Below are 24,291 nucleotides of genomic sequence, written 5' to 3' on the forward strand. Positions count from 1 at the left end.
GATGAGGTTGGTGTGAGCCCAACACTGAGCAGATGAGGAGGGTGTGAACCCAACACTGAGCAGATGAGGAGGGTGTGAGCCCAACACTGAACAGATGAGGTTGGTGTGAGCCCAACACTGAGCAGATGAGGAGGGTGTGAACCCAACACTGAGCAGATGAGGTTGGTGTGAGCCCAACACTGAGCAGATGAGGTTGGTGTGAGCCCAACACTGAGCAGATGAGGAGGGTGTGAACCCAACACTGAGCAGATGAGGAGGGTGTGAGCCCAACACTGAGCAGATGAGGAGCATGTAAACCAAGAACTGAGCTGAGGAGGATGGTGTGAACCCAATAATGAGCTGATAAGGGCATCAGAGTCAATGAGCACCCATCTGGTAGCCAGACCATGGTGCCCCACATGCACCCTGGGAAATTCCAACATCTGGGTTTCTCTCTCTTAGCAGTGCCGTAAAAATCATGTAAGTAGCGGGACTCTAAAGTTTAGCCTACTCTCTTTTTTTAAAGCCCTTGGAAAATGGTTTACATTTAGGACGGCGTGATCGTACTGCTGGGATGACATTACTGGCAGCCTTATCCCCTTCTCTTGAGTATATTAATGTTTTATAGCTTTTTGTCATCAAAATATGCCCGATTTTCCTTACCATGCCATTCTCAGAGGTTTGGTGTTTTTTTTAGGTCTTAAGATATAGGAGCTTTCTTGGCTCTGACCTTCAAAAGCTTGACTTGATGTTGTCTCTTTGCCAGTACCATGGAATTTAGCTTTCGTTGGTTTTACCTGAGTTATGTAAACTGTGTCAGCACACTCACACGAGTGACAAGATCAATATATGCTTAGCATTTCTATATTTTACTCCTTTTTAGGATAAGTCAATGAGGGATATGTGTTTCTCAGGCTCATGTGCACATGATCTTGAATGATGTGCACGCTGGTGATGATTGCGACTATCAGCACATTGCAATACCTGATTTTAAATAAAATGAAATAGTCCGTGCCCGCTAGAATAATTATGGATGCATTTGTTTGCTCTGTGGTTTTCAGCCTTCCTTTCATGTACATGGTCCCATTTGACTGTGGAACAGGTTAGGCAGAGATACCGTGTCCAAATGGGTAGACAGTGAGCTCTAAGGAAGTGAATTGGTTGCCGGAAAAACCACTGTGGGCTCTTGTTCAGTGATGGTCTTGTCCATTGGGTCCACGAGGATCCCAAAGGAGGTGGGTCCTTCCTAGAACTACAGAGTGACAAAATCAATAGATGAATTGTGTGATTTGCTCAGGTATCAGAAGTTGGTGGGTGAACATGATCACATCTGATTGTGCTCCAGTATGTCATGTAGACCACCTTTTATGTCAGGTGGTTATAGAAGCCATAGTGATATTCGAGAACACAGAGGGAGAGCGGTACGAGCGGGCCAGGTTCATGGCGCCATCTGAAATCTGTTGGCCGCCATCATCGTCCCACTTTCTAAATGTTGGGTGTGTCGACTTTGTAGATGCCTCCTGGTGTTCTTTAAAAATGTCCAGAGGTTCTTCTACCTCTAAGCAGTTTTTCATGTTCAAAGGACATGATTCTGCATGAGTAATCTGTTGTGTGGCAACTGGCTAGAATTATAAGTCAATCGAGACCATCCTATACAGGAAATAGACACGCACCGAGATATTTTATGATGCTTGTGGAATCAAAACAATGATAGATGGAATAGGATGTTATTTACGTGCACAATATAAGGGGAATCGTGTGCCCCCAAATACCGTTATTTCTTTTTTCACCGTACCACCCTAGCATTCTACCTCCTGAACCCAGCGTTATCTCTTTGGGCTATCAACCATAACATAGGCTGACAATCAGATAGCTTTTCATCTGTGCTAGGACCTGTTCCAAGTGCTTTTTATATACCGACTCAATCATCTCAACCGCTGTATCTAGTACTTACCATTCATATTGGTTTCCTATGGTGGCTGCAACAAATTACTACAAACTCAGCGGCTCAAGACAACACACATTTATGATGTTACACTTCTGGAGTTCCAAAGTCCACCATGAATCTTATGGATCTAGAATCAACATGGCAGCAGGGCTGCATTTCTTCACAGGCTCTAGGGGAGAATCTGTTTCTTTGCCAGAGCTCCCAGAGGCTGCCCCATTCCTTGGCTCATTGCCCCCTTCCCCTGGCTCCAAAGCCACTGGCTTCGGTCCTTCTTATACTATGATCTCTCTGGTTCACTCTCTTCTATGTCCCTCGTTCTTTTCTAACGAGCCTCGTCCTTCCGTTGGGCCCACCTGGGGGATCCAGAATCATCTCCCCATCTCCAGGTCAACCGATTAGCACCTGTAATTCTATCGGCAACCTATATTCCTATTTTCCACATAACATAACATATTCAGAGTTCTAGGGGTTAACATGAGGGCATCTTTGGGGGGCCATCATTCCACCTACCACACAATTACGATCTTTACTTTAGAGCTGAGGAAACTCAACACTGAAGGTTGGATGACTTCACCAAGGTCATAGGGTGGCTATGCAGTAGAGGCATGGGAGAGGATGACCACGGCATGAAGCCAGGAGGCCATTGTCAGGGTTTGCTCTGGGCTGGGGTAGGGCACGTACTTACCTGAGATCCTCGTGAATCCAAAATCTCTCGGGAGCTGCCTTTTGACCTTCAATATGAAGGAGCAGGTATAAGGCAATGGGTTAGAAATAAGGGGGAGGGGGAAGCAGACTGAAATTAACATAGACAGTGAAACAGTATTGACCCAGAATATTAAGCCAATCTGAGGAATTTTGGAATCCTAGGTTTTTGTGTGATGTGGAAATAGCAGGCACCAACTTCTTCAAAATCTGAACTTAGTGGGTGCTCTTTTTTCTCCAAGAAGACTTAAAAATTTTACATGAATTGTCAGAAGGAAAAGGTATCTAATGATTCCCCAGACTCAGGATGTGGAGGGAATGCATGCAGGGCCCTCCTCTGTCCTTTGCAAGCACTTTGATCGTGGCTTCAGACATGCGTTAATTGCTTCCATAAACTTGTAAATAATATTTCCACAACATGAATGGAAACTTTCTCAGTAATCCTTTTTGTTTTGCACATTGTGTCTTTTATTTTAAATATTCAATTTTGCTGATGTATTTTAAGAACTCAGTTAAATTACAGAGGGATTGATTTGAAGTCAGCAACCTCTTTATATTAACGCTGCCAAATATCCTTTAACGTGAGAGTGCTAAGAAGCACCAGAAAATTTAAAGCTCAGTTAACACCGAGGGGTTATATTATTGAAGTGTTTCGGCTCTGCTCCGTAGAATGCCGTCACACTGGAAACACTTTATATCCCAGTGGTTAAGAGCACAGGATTTAGAAGAAAGAAAAAAAAATGGTGTGAATACTTGGCACCACCTCTCTCTCCTTGGACAGGTGTCAACTTTATATATATTTTTTATTGCCAAGGAAGAACCTACATTGACATGTCATTATCCCCCAAACTTCACAGCTTACGTTAGGGCTCCCTCTTGGTGGTGTACATTCTGTGGTTTTGCACAAATGTAGGATGACCTATATCCAGCATGACAGCATCATACAGAATATGTTTATTGCCCTAAATTTTCTCTGTGCTCTGCCTAGTCATCCCTCCCACCCCCTGCCCCAACCCCTGGCGACCACTGATCTTTTTACTGTCTCCATGGTTTTGCCTTTTCCAGAATGTCCTAGAGCTGGAATCATAGACCATGTAGCCTTTTCAGATTGGCTTCTTTCACTTAGTAATGTGCATTTAAGATTCGTCCACAACTTTTCAAACATAGCTTGATTGCTTACTTCCTTTTAGCCCTGAGTGCTATCCAGTTGTCTGGATGGACCCCAGTTTATCCATTTACCACCTAGGGAGGGACATCTCGGTTGTTTCCAAGTTTGGGCCATTGTGAATAAAGCCGCTATAAACATCCACATGTAGGTTTTTGTATGGATGTAAGTATCCAACCCCTTTGGGTAAACACCAAGGAGCATGATGATTGCTGGAATATACATTATTTGTCACGTTCTATAAAAGGGAAGAAGCTACTTCTTGTCTTGACTTCTGAAATGGTTTTTTGTGTTGGGAATGAGAATGCACTCAGCAAAATCATTCTTCCAAAGACAGTGGCAGTGTGTTTGCCAAAGGGATTAATCAGAGCTATTTTTAGGGTAGCATTTCTAGCATGGAAAACAAGCAAGTAAGAGGAGGCGTATGGAAGTGCCCATTTCTCGGCAGACCAGCCCACTGACCTCCGTTCTTTGGTTGAGGATGGTGTAGTAGGCAACGCGAGCTTACTGACATCCGCATCCATGATCACGTGTATCTTAGTAACAGACCTCTACCACGGTGAGCTTAACGGAGGAGACCGATGTAATAAATCATTGATATTACAGAAAATTACATCTGCTTCCTTGTCATCTGCTTTCCTTCCCCTACACGTAAATGTTTTCCACATCTTTGCAACCTTTCCCTGTGTAAGTTTCTCCTCTGGGGAAAATGTATGGGATTTAATTTTCTGTGGATGTAATCCTAAAATTGGAAAGTTAATCCCACAGTACTGTTTAGATAAGCCATGGACTTTTCATTTGCAAATTCAAGGATATGGAAATTGTCATAGATGGTTGATATATTTTGGATAAAAGACTAAAGGGCCAGAGAATGTCTGTAATTCTAAATGAATGCGCTGTCTGGTGTTTTTTGCAAAACAGCTGTATCACATTCTTCGGCTTTGATAGGCAACTCTGTTTAATAGTTTCTTTTCTATACTTTTCAAAGTCATCTTTGTGCTTCTTACCCTGCGGAAATGGAGGGGGATCAGCAGCGTAACTGGTTGCAGAGATAGGCGGTTCTCCCACCCTGCGTTAACTTCAGTGTTGCTGCTACCTCAAACAAGGTGATTGTGGTGTGGGGAAAATGCCAGTGACCACGGCGCCGATGTCTACTCTTTTCTCGCATTGGATTTTGGGGACTGCTTACTCCCACGTAGCATATTAGCATATTCGTTGACTTTAGAGCTTTGTCAGGAGACCTGCAAACAGTCCGTTCCACTAAATGTTCGGGTGCCTAAACGTATACGTGAGGTTCTTACTTAGGTTTAGAGGAGAGACCCTAGCCTGAGTGGAAACGCTAGTGGCCATTAGGAGACCTTTCGGCAACATATGATGGACAGGACACAGCTTACAGTCTTGAGCTGATTGGATGATGTAGATGGAAGAAAGTGAGAATATTAATTGAGGAAAGTTTAGAGCTCAGTGCTGGCAAATATATTTTGTCGTGTGTTTGATGCATGGCACTCCCCCTCGCTCCTGGGGCCATCTTATTCTTCCACATGAATTTTTACTCTTAGCCCTATTTCTTAGTAATCTAAAAATTGCTTTAATCTAACTGTATTAGACGCATCTGTGCCAGATAAAAATGAAAAACAAAAAGAAATACTTGATGACGTGCTATGTAAAGAAGAATGAAATATTACACGAAATATATTGGATCAAGCTACGTCTTAAATGACTTTGGAAAGCATTTTCTTTGATGTAATGAGATTGCATCTCGTAGAGTGCATTCTCCACGCTTCCGGGTGGTATCATGGTACATGATCTTATGCGACCCCACCATTTCTCTTGCTAGTTTATTTTTTAGTGCAGGTTCTTGTGTTATGTGCAGAGCTATTTTTGTCAGAGTAAGAAAAACAAATCATTTCCACGGTGGTGGAGAATTCCATGTTTCTCTTTATCCAGGCTGGATTGAACACATGCATCGATCTTGCTACCTCTTCCAAAACCCTGTGCTCAGTTGAAGTTCTGTGAGACCACACATTTCCATCCTGTGTGGCAAAGAAGTGTCCTTCACCCCATTCCTCAGGAAACTGAAGAAATTTATGCAGGAGGAATTCAACCCAGACAAAAAAAAAAAAAAAAAAAAACAGGCACTTGAAGATTTAGTGGAGTGAGCACTGAGTGCTTAGACCGAAAACTAGGGAAGTAGATACAGTTTGCTTGCCAGTGGCCAGTCAGCCTTTTCTCTCGCCCCCTCCTCCCACCAGGGTGAAAGCCACTGGACTTGCACAAACTGATACTGGAGGATTCTTTTTTATGGGGAAGCTGAACAGGCAGTTTCTTCTGAAAAGAATCCCATAAATGGCATTTGAAGACCATTTGAGTAAATTGCTTTTTCATTGTACAAAGTTCCACCTGCTGAAAACCCCCACATAGAGCTTATTCTCAAATGAAAAAAGATAGTCTTAATCCTACGTATTATAGTGAAACCTTTAGTAAGAGAGTCTAAAGATAGCCAATCGAAAAGGGTTATCTGGATGAAGCACACAAAGCATCAAATAGAAAACACACAAAAAAAATCTCTAATCCATAACTTGTGGGGGATAAGGCAAAATATTGATCCTGAAAACAAACAAACAAAAAAGAAATGCGGATCCTATGAAAAAGTAACATAATAAGCATGCTTTTAAAACTTGGATGGGAAAGTAAATATGAGAATATTTCCTGTTTGTGAAAGCTAATGAGAGAGTGATAGGAAAAAAATGAAAGAAAATTAAAACTCAATCCAGGAATGTATCATACATGCAGTGATTCCGGAAAGAGGTAGATATGACTTCTAAATAATTTAATTTTTTCCTTTGGCATCAAAAGACCTGAGCGTCCAGATTTTGTGGCACACTGGATGCCCGACATGTGACTGGAATGAACCTTACTTCAAGCACACTGTCCTGGGATTTCAGGACAGCAGCTACATTGAGGAGATGCTGAGAGGCCGGGATCCTCAGAGCGGTTGGAGGAGCATATAAAAAAAGACAACAACCCATAAATAATCAAGAGTTAGAATGCCATGGGACCCTTCCAAGTCTTTACTGAAGGTTTGGAGACAGAGAAACACTTTTGCTTCTTGTTGTAAGAAAAGCAAATTTTGACAAGATAGAACTCTATCCTGAACCAAACTGTCAATGTGAAGTCACAGTAAAGAAACTTTTACTCCTGCAGGTTTCGAAAGATTGACCTTTCATGCACCCTTTCTCAGAAAGTTGTGTGATTATGTCTTCCTTCAAATAGCGGAGTAAATAAAATGGAAAGACTTGGTTTCCAAGAAACCAAAATGGACTCAGTGGAAGATGGGGGGAGGCATTGGGTCTGAGATGAGTGCTAGGAGCACATTGGGACAAAAAGGCTTCAAGAGAGACAGACCTGGAGGAAAAAAACTAAATAAAAGGAAATAGGCATTTGACCCTGTGCAAAGAGTACTTGAGATGAGCTATAGTTTTGTGGGAGCATTTAGAAAAATTGAACAGTAGACAACAGAGAAAACATGAAAATGAAAACCTGAGGCTGTTACTGTCTCCAGATAGAACAGGTTATTCAGGGAAGGAGATTTTATAGAGTAGAAAGCTCAGTTCATGAGTGACCATGAATCTCCTGGTTACAATAATGTTAATATTGAAGAGTGATATACCCCAGAATAGTGTTGTCACTCTGCTGGGCTGTATGGAGGGAGGATGCAAACAGGGTGGTGGTTGCCTGCAGAAAAATTTTAGATAGCATCCAGAAATAATATATAATATATCTCCTGAGCAGGCATGGTCATGGCATGGCCGTGGGGCTGGGGCGTGTTAGGGTAGGGATTTGCTAGTTGGTGTTACTGATGCTGTTTAAATGATGCTGATAGTTTGGGTTTTAGGACTTCGTGCAAGTCTTTGTTGAGACACAATTTTTCAAAAAGAAGAAAATAAAATAAGGCCCCAGGTGCATGGCATATGTGCAGAGCCCCATCAGAAGCAGCACCATTTTGCAAATTCGGCTGACCCTTAGCATGACCTGGAGAATTTCAGACATACCTGATACCTATGCCTTGGTCCCCCAGAGATGCTGGCTGCCTGGGTCCTGGGTGCCACCTGTGCAGTGAGACTTTTAGGAGTCCCCCAAGGATTCTAGCACAGGTCAAATGTGAGAACCTCGGGTCTAGAGTAGCACAGGTCATTGCTTTGACTTAAAATCCCATCCACTGTTCCCTTCATCTAGACACAGTGCTCTGGGTTAAAAAATTAAGTCGAGGATGCCTATTGAGCAAATTTCATCACTCAGTCTTTTATTTTGTCCCCTCTGTCCTGTGATGTGTTCTTTAGAGAAAGCCTGTAATCACTTAAAAATGACCTAATGTTTTCCCCCCAAAGCTTTCTATTTTCTGGTTATTTTACTTTTTTTCCCCCCACCCTTAACTGAAGTCACAGCATGTTCTTGTTTTGGAGTGCTTTGCCTATTCTACGGGAAGCCCATTGTGCATGGTCCGTGGCGCCGTTCCAATGTAATTGTTCCAGTTTCTCCTGTTTCTGTGACTGCACATGAGGTTGAATTAAATATAATTTTCTCTGCTTGCATTTCCCTGGCACTCGTTCCAAGTGGCCCCGTGCAGGAGCTCCGTGCATCCGCTGGTCTCCTTCCGTGAGGTCCTTTCAGTCAAGGGCCAGGGACATCATTACCGGTGCCAGAAATTTGTTCAGTGGTCAAGGATGCTTGTACTGAAGCAAAATTTTCTTTCATTATAACCTGCTCTTTCCCAAGCTGCTACAATGGGGAGGACTGAGTTCCTACGCACGAGCACTGGCGATGATCCATAGACCGCTTTCCCTACCTTTTGCAGTGAGCCTCATCTACCTTTCTTCAGTGCACCTTCCACCTTATCAATATCAGACAGGTTGTAGGTCTGCATGTTCTCCAGTGAGATGCCGCTGGCTTCCACAAACATTTGTGTTTGAGTCCCTTTTATCCTCGGAGAAGCTAACTCATTAAAACCATGCAGTGCTGACATTTAGAGTTGGCACCATGACACGATCTTCATCTTGAGTCTCTTTGTCCAACTACTGATTTTTGGCGAACGGACTCATCTGTTCCCCCTCTCTGCTGGAGATGCCTGTGGTCTCTCCTCCTTTGAGGTCCCTTTCCGTGATCCGAGAAACCAGAGTGTTTCTGATGGGGAGCTATGTCTCTTCCCTGCCTCTTCCGATTTTCCTTTGCTTTTTATGAGTTTTGGCTTCCTAACCTTGCTCTTTTAGAATATCCTTACAGCTGATGAATTTTTTAAAAATATTCCTTTGTGTATTTCTATAAGCTTTTAATCTGTGAGATAAAATTGAACACCCAAAATGTCCTGATTGGGGGTGGGTCTTGTAATTTTAATCTAGTCTGTGAAAATCTTAGGGAAGCAGCTACTGTCTGTCACATACACAACAATGTGTACACACCTATATACACACACATATAAAATTGAAGCTTATTTGTTGATACATATTGAAGCCAGTTATCGGGGCTGCATAAATTCAGCACATTTTCCTAGTGACCTAGTTAATTCAAAGGACATACTTCATAGAGGCAAATTGTTTTATATTTGTTGTTTTAAGACCTTTTTGATGAGATCAGCTGACGGTGCTCTCATGTTTGAAGTTGCAGTAGGAACTCTTAAAATGGAACCTTCTCGGTTGGTACATTTCCACTCGGGGGAGTTTGCCAGGTGATAATTTCACATCCAGCTTTCACTGATGTGTGTACCACATACTCTCAGTGACACTGTCTGGGGTGGCCAATTGAAAACACACAGTAACGCTCTTGTTAAGAGATAATTAAACATGGGGGAAATAGAACAATCATGGCAGAGGATTTAATTAGGTTTAATTGGGTTCGGAGGAATAGGCTTCGGTAAGAGAATAGCTCTTAATAGGAGGTCTGAAAATAGCCAAGGAAAGCATTAATTGCAGAAAATCTGTGACATCTGATTACCTTAGGGGAAAAAAAAAAGGACCAACCTTTTTATATCCTTCTGTATAGAGAAGGAGGGGACTGGGAGAAAGAAATCGTCCCATACATACATTTAAGAAATACAAGGAGTTTTGAGATTCAAAAGGGATCAAAAGTGATGCCCATACTGGCAAGAGAGAGACCCACCTTTTTAGAGCCTCAGGATTTTGCCATTTGTTATGAAGTACTCTGGAGCTTATATAATATTGAGCCTTTCCTCGTTTTTTCTCTTGAGAAATGGAGCATGGGGGTTGGAGGGCAGGGATCGAGAAGCAACAGGGTGATGCATGCCTCTATCAATTCTGTTTATTGCTGGCATTCTTTCTCATGGCTTCATAGAAGAGACTCCCCTTGAGCGCACAGCATCCAATTTGACATTCCTTTATTTTCAAGTTGTAGGTGTGAAATTTAAGGGGCTTTGTTCAGAGAGAAAGACCATGTGGTTGCTGGAGTCTCTCTGGAGGTTAGAGGTGCCCCGGTCTTGCAGGTGATCCTGCCCCCCCCAACCCCCCACACCTATGCAAAGGGCAAACACAGGTGTTTCGGTTCCTGGATGAGAGAAGCTCCAATGTTGCTGTTAGCCACTTGTTTGCCCACTGTTGCAGGGCACAGCTTTGGCCTTTAGGGATGCCAAGGTGACATGGTTTCAGTTTCCACCAAAGGTGTCCAGGGAGAGGTGACCAGGAAGACGTCCTTCACCTGGGTGGATGTGACCAGAGCCAAGCGAGACCTGCAGGTGGAGGGAAGGGTCATTAATTTTCATGGTGGACTGATGCAAAGGGCAAGTCTTCCCAAGGGAGGGAAGAAGAGCCAGAAACGCCTGTACAAAAGAGTTGAGTAGATGGTCTTCATTCGTCCAACCATAGCCACCTTCTCCACCAACAAAGAGCTGTGCTGTAACCTTGCTGTATCCACAAGGTCATGATAGCTGACTATCTCCTCACCACCCCGAGGCAGGTTGTGTCAATAGTTTGGCCATTAGTCAAGGGTTCTTAACCATCAATGCTTGGGTGTGTGTGTGTGTGTGTGTGTGTGTGTGTGTGTGTGTGTGTGATCCCTTTGTCAGCTTGGTGAAAAATAGACCTTTTTTCTAAAAATAACACTTTTAGGGGCACCTGGTTGGCTCAGTCGGTTAAGCATCTGTCTTCGGCTCGGGTCATGATCCCAGGGTCCTGGGATCGAGTCCCGCATCACGCTCTCTGCTCAGCAGGGAGCCTGCTTCTCCCTTTCCCTCTGCCTGACACTCTGCCTGCTTGTGCCCTGTCAAATAAATTAATTAATAAAATCTTTTAAAAAATAAAAACAACACTTTTAAGTCCTAAGATAAATAAGCTTAAAAGGAAACCAGTTTTACTGGAAGAGTTATCAAGATTTTTTTTTTTTAATTGCAGGAATTTCTGATAGTGTGTGTGTGTGTGTGTGTGTGTTACACTTACCACGTTTGTAGTTGAAGAAGAAAATACCACATTTCAGTTCACATTCAGCAAAAACAAAGATGAGATGTATGTGTTCACATTCATAGAACCCTCGAAGGGCGTCCATTGAAGGGCATCTGGGTAGGAGTGGGGATTGTGGAGTCTGGGTAGAGGGAAGGGTTTTAAACATTTTTCTATCCAGATTTCCTTTTTAAAGCCTGCATGTGTAGGTAGGGATTTTTTCCAGAGCTGGGGGATGGGTGTGAGACTGACAAGGTCTCATTATGGTGGGTGGAGCGTAAGAATTCTTCTCTGTCAAAAAAAAAAAAAAACCCAAAATGGCAATGGAGTGGCTTACACTCTTCCTATCATTTTTACTTAAGAAATTTTAAGACTTCAAGAGCAGTTATTGTTGAATGCTATTTACTGCCTTTCTTGGCAAAATACTTTTCATTTTAGTGAATTTTGCCTTGTGATAATGTTCGTGAGGCTTTGGGGGTAGATTTGCAAGGAGATGCCTTGGAGTCCCATCATGTGTTCTGGACTTGACCCTGGTTCTGTCCCTCAACTTTGAACTTCTTATTCTTGCCTTTCTGACTCTTACCGTTTATTTTGCAGCCTTTCCCCCCCTTCCCTTTTCTTCTCCCTTCCCATGCAAATGTGCGGGAAAGGCTTTTAAGGGAAGCCTCTTGCCCATATTCCCGATCTCGGAAGCCCTGGTCATGTCCTAGACCTGGAAGGTCATCTCAGTTAGGTTCTGATCCCCAAGCAGGAAACCTGTCTGTAGTGTCTCCATTTCTGGGGAAGACTCTGTTTTCACACACAAATACTCCCACTGGAGGGATGCAGAGCAGTTATTTTTGGGGAATGGGTTGGGGGGATGTGGTGCTCAAGACTGAAGACAAATCCTGCCTCTCCTGGGAGCTTGTGCAAGAGTCATGCTCAGGAAGGAAGACATGTGGAGAAGGGATTGTTTCATAACCTGGAGCTCTACAGCTTATAAGCCCGTCACCTTGTCATTACAAGTGACTGTGCCATCAGAAACCCAGGAAAGGAGAATGTGAACAGTCAGAGCAAACATCACACAGACACGGTAATTTCCAAAATACAGGGTCTTCCATACAAGATGGAGCAGCCTTCCCTAGGAGATACATCTCCTGCCCTCTTTTTTCAACCTGCTGGGGTTATGTAACATCGAAGTGGTCCTTGGGTCATGGATGGTGTCTTGGGATACGTTCTAAAGACACTCTCCATTTTGGACAGCACACAGCTCATTAGGGGAGGCTGTGAACAGCAGTTTCAAAGCTACTTACTGAAGACCCACAGAGACATCCTTCTCATTATCGCCTGAAATGGTTCTTGCCATTGTCTCTCCCTTGGGAGCACACCCTTCTTGTGCACGCTAACCTCAGAGGGTCCAAGTGCTCAGCCATCTGTCCGCAGACCCACCACATCTGAGGTTCCAACTCCAGGTCAAACTGGGTTGTTAAAAACTATGCAACTCTTCTTTTACTAAAACTGATAGTTTTCCTTTGCAGGAGAAGGCATTCAAAGTCCTCTCTCTCTTAAATATTGCCTTTCAGTGATTGAGATTATGTCTGCTCATCGTTTATTGCTGCGACATAGCCTTTCTATAGTACGGCCAGAGGGCCTGGCACCCGGGAGTCCTTACTTTGCTTGCAGACGTGCAAACAAATTTAGTCTCAACACTGGATCAGAATGCTATTTTTTTTTAAGTTAGTTTTCATTGAAATTGGCCGAAACTGGTAAAGTGCCAAAGACTCTACCATGTTCTACTGCTGTGTCAAAGAGGGAACCAAGACTCCCTGTTTTCAAGATAAAATTCCTATGGGTAGAAACCGCAGGGGCCAGACCAGAGGACCCAAAGGAAGTTTATGTCAGAAACATGACTGGAGCTGGGGGTGGGCATAGAGGTTTACCCACAGCAGGTGAGCTAAGGAGAACATCGGGGAACCTGACCTTGCCAATTCTTCTCTGCCTTTCCTGTCTTTCTGACTTCCTTCTGCATCTTTTCTCCTCCGTTTAATTTAATAACCTCTGCTGAGACCTTCTGTTTTCCAAGTGTGAGTATTAATCATCTCTGGTCTTTGCCCTTAGATTGCTCATAGTCTAGCAATGAATGTAAACATTTAGGAAGTAACTATGACATAATGTGAGTGTTCCTTCTGGTATTATCTTTTCCACTCTCCATAAATCTTGGTAAGCTTGTATTCACATTCTTGAAGTTCAAAGCTTAACTCCTCCTTTACTGTCTTGAAGAACCCAGCTCTCTCTACACATCTAAAATTTTAAATGCATCTCTTAGACACTCCATCCCAAATTCCATCCTGCACGAGCCCACGGTCCCCACAGAAGGAGGAAATGGGCCGCACTCGTGCTTAATTGTAGCAATTTCAATACAGGCTTTATGTCATCAACTGGGATGTAGACTAGGTTCAGATGGGAATTGGATTGACGTCTCTTTATATTTGTCAGAGTGGGTGCCGCAGTGGAAGCATTTACTAGAACCTCAGAAAGTAATTCTAATTAGTTAGCATTTCTTGGGAGGATACTTCTTGTTCTAAATTTACATGTTTATGTACATATTTATATATGTTTATATCTATGTGTATTTATATATAGTATATAATTAGAGGTCTATATTCACACACACGTGTATATTCCCACACACTTACAGTCGCATACCCGCTAATGTCCAAAGGTTACATCCTGTACTCTGCCCATTTTATAGATAAGAAACTGGAGGGGTTGATGGTTTACACCCTCCTCTGTGGTTGCTGAAGGAGTTCAAGGCTGGGTTTATGGTAGGCAGCGTGAGTCTAGAGGGCATGTTCCTGACCAAGCCCCAGAAGGCCCCCCCAGGTATTTAACACATGGACGAATATGTGTTGCGATGCGTCTCCTGCTGTATTTCAGTTTTGTTCTTCTGCCGGCTCATGCCTAGAGCCCTGTCTTTGGAAAGGGGTAATCAGCATCACATATAACATGTTTTATTGATTATCTACAACATAAAGGGCATTGAACAAGATACCGTGGGGATTTACAAAGAATGGAGAAGACATAATTTCTGAACCTAAGGGGGCTTACTATTTCAGTGGCTTATTTGGAGACACACACACATACATGCATATTCATATCACATTATTATTTTGGATTAGTAGACTTATATATTTAAGAACTTGTGTATATGGGTTATATACTTTGGGGAAAACAGTCTCTATCTTTCCTTCAGTTTTTAAATCTCTTTCGATAGTGCATGGGAAGATGACGTTACTGAGCCAAACCCACAGAGACATGCAACTTTTGATTAACACTTGCATTGTTAAAGAATCATACTCATAAAATGTGCACTATATATAAAAATATAAATATATGAATAATATATATTTATTTAAAAGCAAAAAATTAAACACACATACCCACTGCCAGTCTACAAAATAGAACATTATCGATTATCTTGACATATGCCTGTGGGTTGAGTCCCATTGTCCCATGTCTCAGACACAAGTGCTGTCCCAGAATTTGGCCTTAACGATGGCCTTGCACTTTTAATATTTTAGTACAAATATAGTTCTAAGCAATGCCCTGTCTAGTATTCTATGATAGTATATAAAAAAAACCACGCCATATGTATTCTTCCGTGACTTGCTTTTCATTTTTGAGATTTCTCCATTTTGATACATATGTCTGTATTTTATTCATTTTTCACTATTGTATAGTATTCTGTTTGGGTATTGGGTATGCCAACATGTATTAGTCCCTTCTCCTGCTAGTGGACATCTGGGTTACCCTAGTTCTTTTTTTTTTTTTTTCCTCTCCTGTGATTATGGCTACACATGGACACTCTTGTGCATGTCTCCAGACACAAATATTTAAGAATCTCTCTACGGGCACCTAGGTGGCTCAGTCAGTTAAGCATTTGACCCTTGGTTTTGGCTCAGGTCATGATCTCAGGGTGTGGGATCGAGCATTGCATCAGGCTCTGCGCTCCAGTCCACTGGAGATTCTCTCTCTCCCATGCCCTTACCCCTGCTCATGCTCTCTCTTTCAAATAAATGAATAAATAAAGTCTTTTTTTTTAAAGAAGCTCTATACATACTACCTACATGTAGCAGGTAGTATGTATATGTGTCTCCGTGTGTGTGCATGTTTATTGGCACCAAAGTCTTCTGTATGCTCGACTTCCGCATGGCACACAAAATTGGTTTTCAGTGGGATTGCACTGATTTTCATCAGGATGCTTTGAGGTTCTAGCTGTACCATACATCTTTGCTCAACACTTGGTACCATTTGTCTTCTGAATGTTTGCTAATCCTTTCTGATCTCTTCTGTATCTCGCCAAGAATGAATGAGGTCAAGCCTCCTGTCCTGTGAGACTGTTGGCCGATTTGAGGGCTTACCATACGGACTCATGGAATGAGAGCCACCAAAGAGGGTTTTTAATTTCACCAGCATAACTAAAAATATAATGGTAGTAGTTCTTGAAATATAGAACAAAATATGGGGGCAATGTGAGTGGGTCAAAAACGAGATTCTTCAGAACATTGCAAGATATGTAAATGACAATAGTCAAGAGACAGGGCACTTTGAGTTTGAAGACGTATGCCTGAGTTTGGTGACAAAAGTCCACATACACCCTGGAGATGTTTGCAAGTTGTTTGATTTAGATTTCAAAATCATATTTGGTAATAGTTGAATTAGACACAGAAAATGAAGCATTTAATGAGTCGTTCACACATGCCGATCCCTGTGTTTTCTTTTGATGCGCAGAACATGAATAAGGAAGCAAGCGGCCCTGTTAGGGATAGTTACATGAAAATGCAAACTTGTTGTGGGCTGGGATCATATCTTCTTCCCCCCCAGTGTCCCCATAACATACAATGGTGATCTTTATGAAATACGTATTGACCTGTGGCTAGGTTTTGGTGTCGCTTTATTTCTGTGGCCATTGTAGATCCTCTTGTCTACATAGTTCTTCTAGAAAAATCCATATCTTATTCCAAATCCTACTTTCGGGCTACATACTATTGAATGTCTTTCTATCCAGCCAGTTTTGACTGGACCCTATAGAAGCCACTATCTCTTTGTCCTGGGTTTGGTCTGTGTTCTGCATATCCTCTTGCTGCAAACTCCAGATCCTTCCACTGTGGCTCACATGTGTTCCTGACCCATTACACTTCCGCAGAAGAACAGAAGTAGGACGGGCAGGTGATGGAGCTGTTGCTCTGAGGCTATAGTGGGGCACAAAACCACCTTGAAGATCATCTTGCCACCTTGGCATCTTTATTTTCCCCTCCAATTAATTTATTTACATCTTAGCTTCATGGTTCAACATGGTGGGCTTGTATGGGATCTGATTTTCAGAACTGAAAGCAAGTGCAGAAATCAATGGGCAATGAGCTGTAACATTTGACAAAAGACTATTGACAGATTGTAACCTTGCTCCCCTAGGAGATAAGACCAGAATATAAATATATGCAAATAATATACTAGTTGGCTGATGGCTGGCATTGAGTGAATCTTGGTAGGGATTGACAGGGGTGCGTGAGGGTGTGCGTGCGTGTGTCTGTGTGTGTGTGTGTGTGTGTGTGTGTGATAAGCCCATGCACAAAGTGGACGTTGTACCTCTAGGTAACACGTTCCCTGGGCTACCTCATGGCCGAGCTCTATCTTTTTTTTTTTTTTTTTTTTGTTGCCGAGCTCTATCTTGTAGGACAAAAGATGAACTGCACCCCACTCAGGCACTGGAAAATGTTGGTGTCCTCCCCAGAAACAAAAGGGAGGGACCCCAGCGATGTCTATAGGTTGCATGCAGTTTAAAGAATGGCTGTCATAGGCTTTCATAGTGAACAGTATAGGAAGAGGATTGTACCAGCTCATTAATTTGGGCAAGGACCAGAGTCTGCGGTTCTTATTCCTGATGCTTCGTAAACATTGGATGAAAGTGAGTCTTCATAGTTCCTCTTGGCAGCAGATCTGTCTGTGAGTCTCAGGCCTTCCATGTAGCTGAGAGCAGCACGGAGCAGGGCTGCATCCAGCTCATTCATCCTCTCTCCCTTTTTTGTGGGACAGGAGGTTGGGTTTTTGAAGATGGATCCACAGAGTTCTCTGTCCTCTAATGTATTTTTCACGGTCTGGAAAGGAAAGGTCTTGAATGCCGGGGAGACATGATTTTATTCCTTGTTGGTTCAAAATACCAAAATACGTTTGGTCTGGGCTCATTTAGTGAGACACATATTTTAACATGAAACCAATCTCTGTTCGAGGGATGGACACTTTGGGGAGAAATGCATTGTGACTTTTATTTTGACCCATTTGTATTCTGATATGCTTGCGTAGTTTGAGCCTTGTCTTAATTACAATCTCAGGCAGGATGACCGCCCTGTAGAGAATCATCCTAAAATACCCCACCAAGGTATAAATCACATCAAAACGCCAGTCTGAAATATTCCTCTTTGTGCAACCTTTGCAGAGAAAGCGTGCTAGAAAGCCCTTCTTCACTTTCAAATTGTATGTATTCAATGAAACTATGATTTTTATTTTTTTTCATTAAAATTTTTTATTCGGCTAATTCCTTTTCTAGTGTGCCTTTTTTATTTTGGGAAAAATAAAAAAAATACAATATATGAAACAGATGTATGTATATAAGTATATGTAATATATGCTATATACTAAATCTATATGTTTATATGCATATATAACCACATTTCACCCCTTGAGAAATACTTTGCGTGTGTGAGGTTTACATGGGAGGACTTTTATTTTTTTGTCCTCAGATGTATTGGTAGGTTTTTTTTTTTTTAATGATCATGAGGCATATTTAATAGATTTATTTTAAAATTCTTTATGACTTGTAATGTTAAAACTTTTAAAGTTGACCAATACTTGAATGTGTGACGTATACACACACACATCATAATCTTTACTTGTACCCACAGATACTTAATCATTTACATGGCCACCAGAATTCCAAACTGGATGACTCAGATCTCTGGTTCTCACTCTGTGGGGATGCTGCCCCCAGGGCTCATTTAGCAATGTCTGGAGACATTTTTGATGGTGAAAATTGGGTGGGGAGGTGTTACTGGTATCTACCAGCTGGAGACCAGGGAGGCTGCCCCACCCCCTACAGGGCACAGGACGGCACCCACCAGAAAGAACTATATGGTCCACAATGTCAACAGTGCCGAGGTTCAGAAACCGTGGGTTTCAGATTGTATGACTTGTACGCAAATTAGCCAAATTTCAAAAAAGCGAGGAAATAAGGTAGCCCTGAACGTATGTACATTACGTAGAAAGTGCTCACATCCCCCTGGGTACCTTCTCCTAGGTTCTGCTGGTCTGGCCTCAAAACCCTTTTGGGGGTCAGGGGAGGTAAATTTGGGCAGAGGAGAGACTTGATCCTTGGACTCAGCATGAAGTCTAGACCTGACCCTCCTTGTAATGCATATGTGGCTCGTAGAAAGTCTCACCCACGTTGAGTTGGAGAAGTGTGGAGTGGGCCAGAATTTCCCAATGGAGCTAACTTTGTAAGTGCTGACACAAACCCACCGAGTCCCACCTCTGCTGAGCTCTGCATTCCAGGGACGATGTGCTGCCTCACGTGCACCTTCTCATTTCATTCTCAGGCAGTGATGAACAGATCAGGAAAGGGAAGCTCAAAGATTTTAAAGTCCTTGCTCTACACTTGCTCAGCACCAATCCTGGGCTGACGTCACAGCCTGTGCATTTTGTCTCTGTACGCAGGATTCTTTCAAGCACGCCTGTGGTCAACATCCTAGCATTTTGTGTTTATTGAGTGGGCATTGTCTCTGCCCTACACCTTTGCATAGTGCCTCATTCCTGCTCACCAGACCCCATGTGAAGAAGGTACGATAGAGCATATTTGCCTAGATCCCAGGCAGCGCGGCTCCCTTTCCTCATCTCACAGACTTAGCATTCGAGGACCCAAGTCCGCCAGAGTCACAAATCAATGGTGTCTCCTTTTATCGCCAGGAAGGCCCCAGAAGGAGCAGCTAATACTGATTCAAAATCGGAAGGGCTTTTTCAGGAAAACAAAAGATTCCAAACATGTCATCACCTCTTTCCTTGTTCTTGCCTGCCTCCTAATTATGCAGAGATTGGATCACCGTGTGGCAGAAATCCAAATGTTGTCCACGGCAGAATTCAAAGATAGAAGCAAACACATACATCCACCATTTGGTGTGATGCTATTTTTCACTTTCAATGGTACAACTCAGACTCGGAGTGCATTTTCACTCAGCTCTGATGAACTTGGCCCAGGGTGTCAGCGACTATGGAATTTCCTCCAGAGGTGGTGTAGCTCCAGTAGCTTTCCCTTAAAAAAAAAAAAAAAAAAGAGCTTGTTGATATATTAGTCAATAAGTGCTCAACTGTCCACTTAAATGCATCATTATCCTCTAGTCCAGAAATACTCTGAATCACCCACGACATCTTTCCAGGCACGTGTGTCTGTTTTTGAGTTGAAGAACGCTCTATTTAAAGCTATAGTGCTTGCAACACCTAATGTAATGTTTTCTTTCCCTAATGGGTCATTTACAATCCTCTCCCAGTCAGGCCCAACGTTCTGTATTGTCATAAGAGGAATGATTTATCTAGTGAGAGTCATAGGTTCTACATCCAGACAACTCTGGGAGATCCCACTCAACGGAGGGTAGCTCAAAGGTACCATCAGCTTTCAAAATGGGCTACTTGGGGCGCCTGGGTGGCTCAGTCGGTTAAGCGTCTGCCTTCAGCTCAGGTCATGATCTCGGAGTCCTGGGATCGAGCCCCTCGTCGGTCTCCCAGCTCAGCGGGGAGCCTACCTCTCTCTCTCAAATAAGTAAATAAAATCTTAAAAAAAAGTTTAAATGGGCTGCACAAACAAACAAAAATAAATAAAATGGGCTGTGAGGTGAAAGGTTTGAGGTGGATGGCTTTATGTGAAAATCGGGACGGCCGTATCGACGCTTTTAGTTATGACGGCACATGCTACAGCCTATGTGTGAATTGTTCCATCTTGCTCACTTTTTACGAGGAGCAGAGTTCTAGGGTGATGATGTGTGTAGCCTCATGGTATACACCACGGAATAGCCCGAGAAGGGTTAGAATCCAGAGCCCACGCTCTTCCCGTTAGGTCATGCTCCGTTTGGGTGTCTGATAAATATCCACACGACATAAAGCCCTGTCCCACATTTCTCCTACTCTCATACCAAAAACCGTCGATAGGCTGCATGCATATCCCCTTAGGGAGATGTGGCAGTTTCCTTAGACATTTGAGAAACACTGTTTTGGGGCTACCTATCCACTGACTGACCAGTCTTTGTAAATAGTGAAATTGGGAGACATCGTTACAGTCTTCTGAACGAGATGTGTAACTTTTGGGGATTTGTGTGTTGACTCAACGGAGACTTGTTGAATATTTTCTAAATGCCGTGCATCGTTCCAGATCATGGGGTGCCCAGCAAGAATTAAGGCAAGTCATGTTCTTGCTAGATTCTTCTCCGTGGAGATGTGGGTGGACAGATTCATCAGTGAATGAGCATTTCGTCGAGTGATGTTGAGTGTTGCAGGGAAGACCTGTGGGTTGCTCGGCTTCCCTTGGCTTCATTATTCTCATCTGCTTTCTTTCCCCATTAGGCGGACTGCTCTGCCTTGGAGTTTTCCTAAGGAATCCTTGTCCTTGGGAGGTGTCGGATGGTCACCGTGTCCTTGGAGCCTCACACCTGCTGGAATTCCCTTCCAGGATTAAGAGAGGGCTGCTCTCTCCTGCAATGGGCTGCCGAGAAGACAGCTGGGTGTGTCCTTAACCTCGGGCTCTGTCTATGACCCATCTCGGAGGCTCCTCTCCTGGGTCTTCCGCTCCCTGGAAAGCCCTCTCTGTCTGCAGGCTCGCTTCCCGGCTTTGCTTGCTTGGAGTTGCATCACACAGACCCCCACGGATGTGGCAGTGAACAATGTCGAGACCCAAGGGACTGTTATGGCTGCCACTGTTCTTCACCCCGGTCTGCGTCATGTTGAACTCCAACGTTCTCCTGTGGATAACCGCTCTTGCCATTCGCTTCACGCTCATTGACAGCCAAGCACAGTATCCAGTCGTCAACACAAATTATGGCAAAATTCGGGGCCTAAGAACACCATTGCCCAATGAGATTTTGGGTCCCGTGGAGCAATACTTGGGGGTCCCCTATGCCTCACCTCCCACTGGAGAGAGGCGGTTTCAGCCCCCAGAACCCCCATCCTCATGGACTGGAGTTCGAAATGCCACCCAGTTCGCGGCTGTGTGCCCCCAACACCTAGATGAGAGGTCTTTATTGCACGATATGCTGCCCATCTGGTTTACTGCCAATTTGGATACTTTAATGACCTATGTTCAAGATCAAAATGAAGACTGCCTTTACCTAAATATCTACGTGCCCACCGAAGATGGTAAGTACTTTATTGAGAACAGAAAATAGCACCTGCTCACTCGGGTGTCAGATTGGCCAAGAGGCATTTACAATATCTTGTGCATGATTTTTTTCCTATAACCCAGTTATTTTCTTTTTCATATTCTGAATGTAGCTATTGCCCTACCTTATAAATCATGACACTTGTATTTGTTGAGCATCTAGGAAATGGACAATGCTATAATTAATGACTTAATTATTATCATGTATTGCCTTTTCAGCATGGTAACAGGGTTTCTTTGAAGTTGGTCACCAGTCTGAGCATACACAGTTATGTAGTATACCTGCATCATCTATAAAGGAAAATGAAATCTAGAGAAAACAATAGAATTAAGAACATTATCATGCTCGAGTTAGCAAACTGAAGATTATAAGGCATGGTTTCTTTTGCTTTAATGCCTTAAGATTTTAGCTCTCCCTCCCTCCCTCCCTCCCTCCCTTCCTTCCTTCCTTCCTTCCTTCCTTCCTTCCTTCCTTCTTTCCTTCTCCCTTTCTTTCTCTCTCTCTCTCTTTCTCTCTCTCTCTTTCTTTCTTTCTTTTTCTTTCTATTGAGGCTTGAAAGGAAAACCACAGATTGTTTTAAATACAGAAGCAAGGGATATTTCATAAATGGTTGGATTTCTTTGTTTAGAATCTGTGTTGCTAACATCAATTTGCACCTTGTTTCCTCCCAATATTCACAGCAATCAAATGGCAGACGGGTGTCCTTAGATGATTCTAGCTACGTTAGGAAATAATGTGCTTGCTTGAACAAAATGGCTCCTGTGTTTTCAATAACACAGCAGTGAAAATCTGTAAAAAACAATGATGTTTGATTTATTAATTTAATCCAATGGTAGTAAAATTTGATTATCTCCTTCTCTGTGTAGGTTTCAAATTAAAAACATTTCTTTAGAAAGGCTAACCAGACTAAAGTTACACCACAATGTGAACACATTCCTCATTTACCATTTGCATGTGCTATTTTTAGACAAGGAGCAAGAAACCCTGGAACATAAATCTTCCTGGAACTAAAAGAAGTAATTTACAGAATCAGAGACATCATCTACTGTAGAAACTGCAGTGTGTCCTTTGCAACTTTTAGGGGAGAAATTCCATTTTTCTTTCCCTTGAATATTCGAAGAATGATTTTCAGTTGAGATTTGGCTAAAGGTCTGAAAGAGAGGATTACATTATCCACGATCTCCCAAGTTGTCCTGGACCCGCCATATTGTGCTTTCTGCACATAAATGCTACAAGGTAGCTCACGTAGGGTGTCTTGAAACGCCAGGCCCGGGTTGTGTGATCGAGATCACAGAGAACACCCAGAGAAAGAAATGGGAAGATGGTGCTTTATTATATTCGCAGTCTCTGGTGGGTGGGGCCCTCGTCATCATGGGAAGAGATCACACAATTACCTTGCAAAGTCTAGGTCTGAATGCGACGTTCACGGGTTAGAGTGACACTTGGATGCCATGTTTGCACGCAGTGCTCGGACCTGCCTCAGTGAGTGCCTTGTGCATAAGCGTGGGCAAAGCTCACTGCACCCAAAACCCAATGACACGCCTCACTTCTAAAGTCGACTGGTGTGTGGTCTTTTTCGTCATCAACTGTGCAAATAAAAAGCAAAAAGAAGGGAAGGCAGAAAAGGAGACGGGGAGAATAAAGCAGGATAAATGATTCAAATCACTCTCCCAATACAGTTGCCTTGCGGGTGTCTAAGAGCCGGCGACTTCGTGGGCTCCGCTCCCGGAGAAAAATCAGGAACCTCCCTGATTACAGAACCACCGTGGATGTGCAGTTGTGTGGCTCGAAACCATAAACAGTTGGGCCATTTCACTGTGGTTTAGTACTGAATAGGAATTTGGGCGTATAAAAATGTGAAAAGTGCTACCCCACGGAAAAGCCATCGCACCTTAAGAATAAACCCGGGGCCACCTCTTTATGTTTTCCGGGTTCTCAGAGCATGTTTGCCTGCAGTACCTCGCACAATCTTGACAAGAGAATCAGAAATCCAGTAGGGGCTGAAAAACGTAGAATCTGTTTTCCTACAATATATAAATACTGGCATTTTGTACAAACAACAAATCACAGCCCGTTGGGTCAGGAGTTTTCTAGTTTCTTTTCCTTCTTTCTTTCTTTCTTTTCTTTTTTTTAATATTTGCATCCATTTGAGAATCAATGTGGAGCTTTAGAGATTTAATTATTGGCTACTCACTGAATGAATAAACTCCCCGTCCTTAATAACACATGGAAATTATGGCATCCTGCTGATTCTTCCAAAGGCCTCCCTTTATGGGCGATCTTATCATATCAATGCATTGATTTAACAGTGTAGACAGCAGTACTGGATATTCGGAATTAAAAATTCCACTCTGATACCTCAGTTTTTTAGATTGATCTCTCTGCATCACCCAGGTAGTGCAGGTGATGACCAGGTACAAATGGACTTCACTGCCAAAAACAGTTCTGAGTACCTAACTATGCTCCGGGCATGCTTTAGATGTTAATGGTTGCAAAAGACACAAGAATTCCTAATTTCGGGACAAGTGTCTACTTGGAGGCAGAACATGGACTCTCCCAAGGTGTCTCCATCCTAAACCCTGGAACCCGTGACTCTCTGACCTT

At 43.0% G+C, this 24,291-nt stretch overlaps 1 protein-coding gene across 5 annotated transcripts in view; it reads left to right on the plus strand.

Moving 5' to 3' along the window:
- Positions 1 to 24,291, plus strand: part of NLGN4X (neuroligin 4 X-linked) — a 280,611-nt gene that overhangs the window by 47,226 nt on the left and 209,094 nt on the right. For all 5 annotated transcript variants that reach the window (XM_073902149.1, XM_025857745.2, XM_073902150.1 and 2 more), the window contains one exon: positions 20,876 to 21,664. In XM_073902149.1, coding sequence (XP_073758250.1) covers positions 21,193 to 21,664 — 472 coding nt within the window. In that variant the 5' untranslated portion in view covers positions 20,876 to 21,192. The remainder of the gene's footprint in view (positions 1 to 20,875; positions 21,665 to 24,291) is intronic.

The sequence above is a fragment of the Callorhinus ursinus genome, unplaced genomic scaffold (genome assembly GCF_003265705.2).
Source record: "Callorhinus ursinus isolate GAN/ISIS: 27379988/994484 unplaced genomic scaffold, GSC_fseal_2.0 scaffold16, whole genome shotgun sequence".
In the NCBI taxonomy this organism is placed as follows: Eukaryota; Metazoa; Chordata; class Mammalia; order Carnivora; family Otariidae; genus Callorhinus; species Callorhinus ursinus.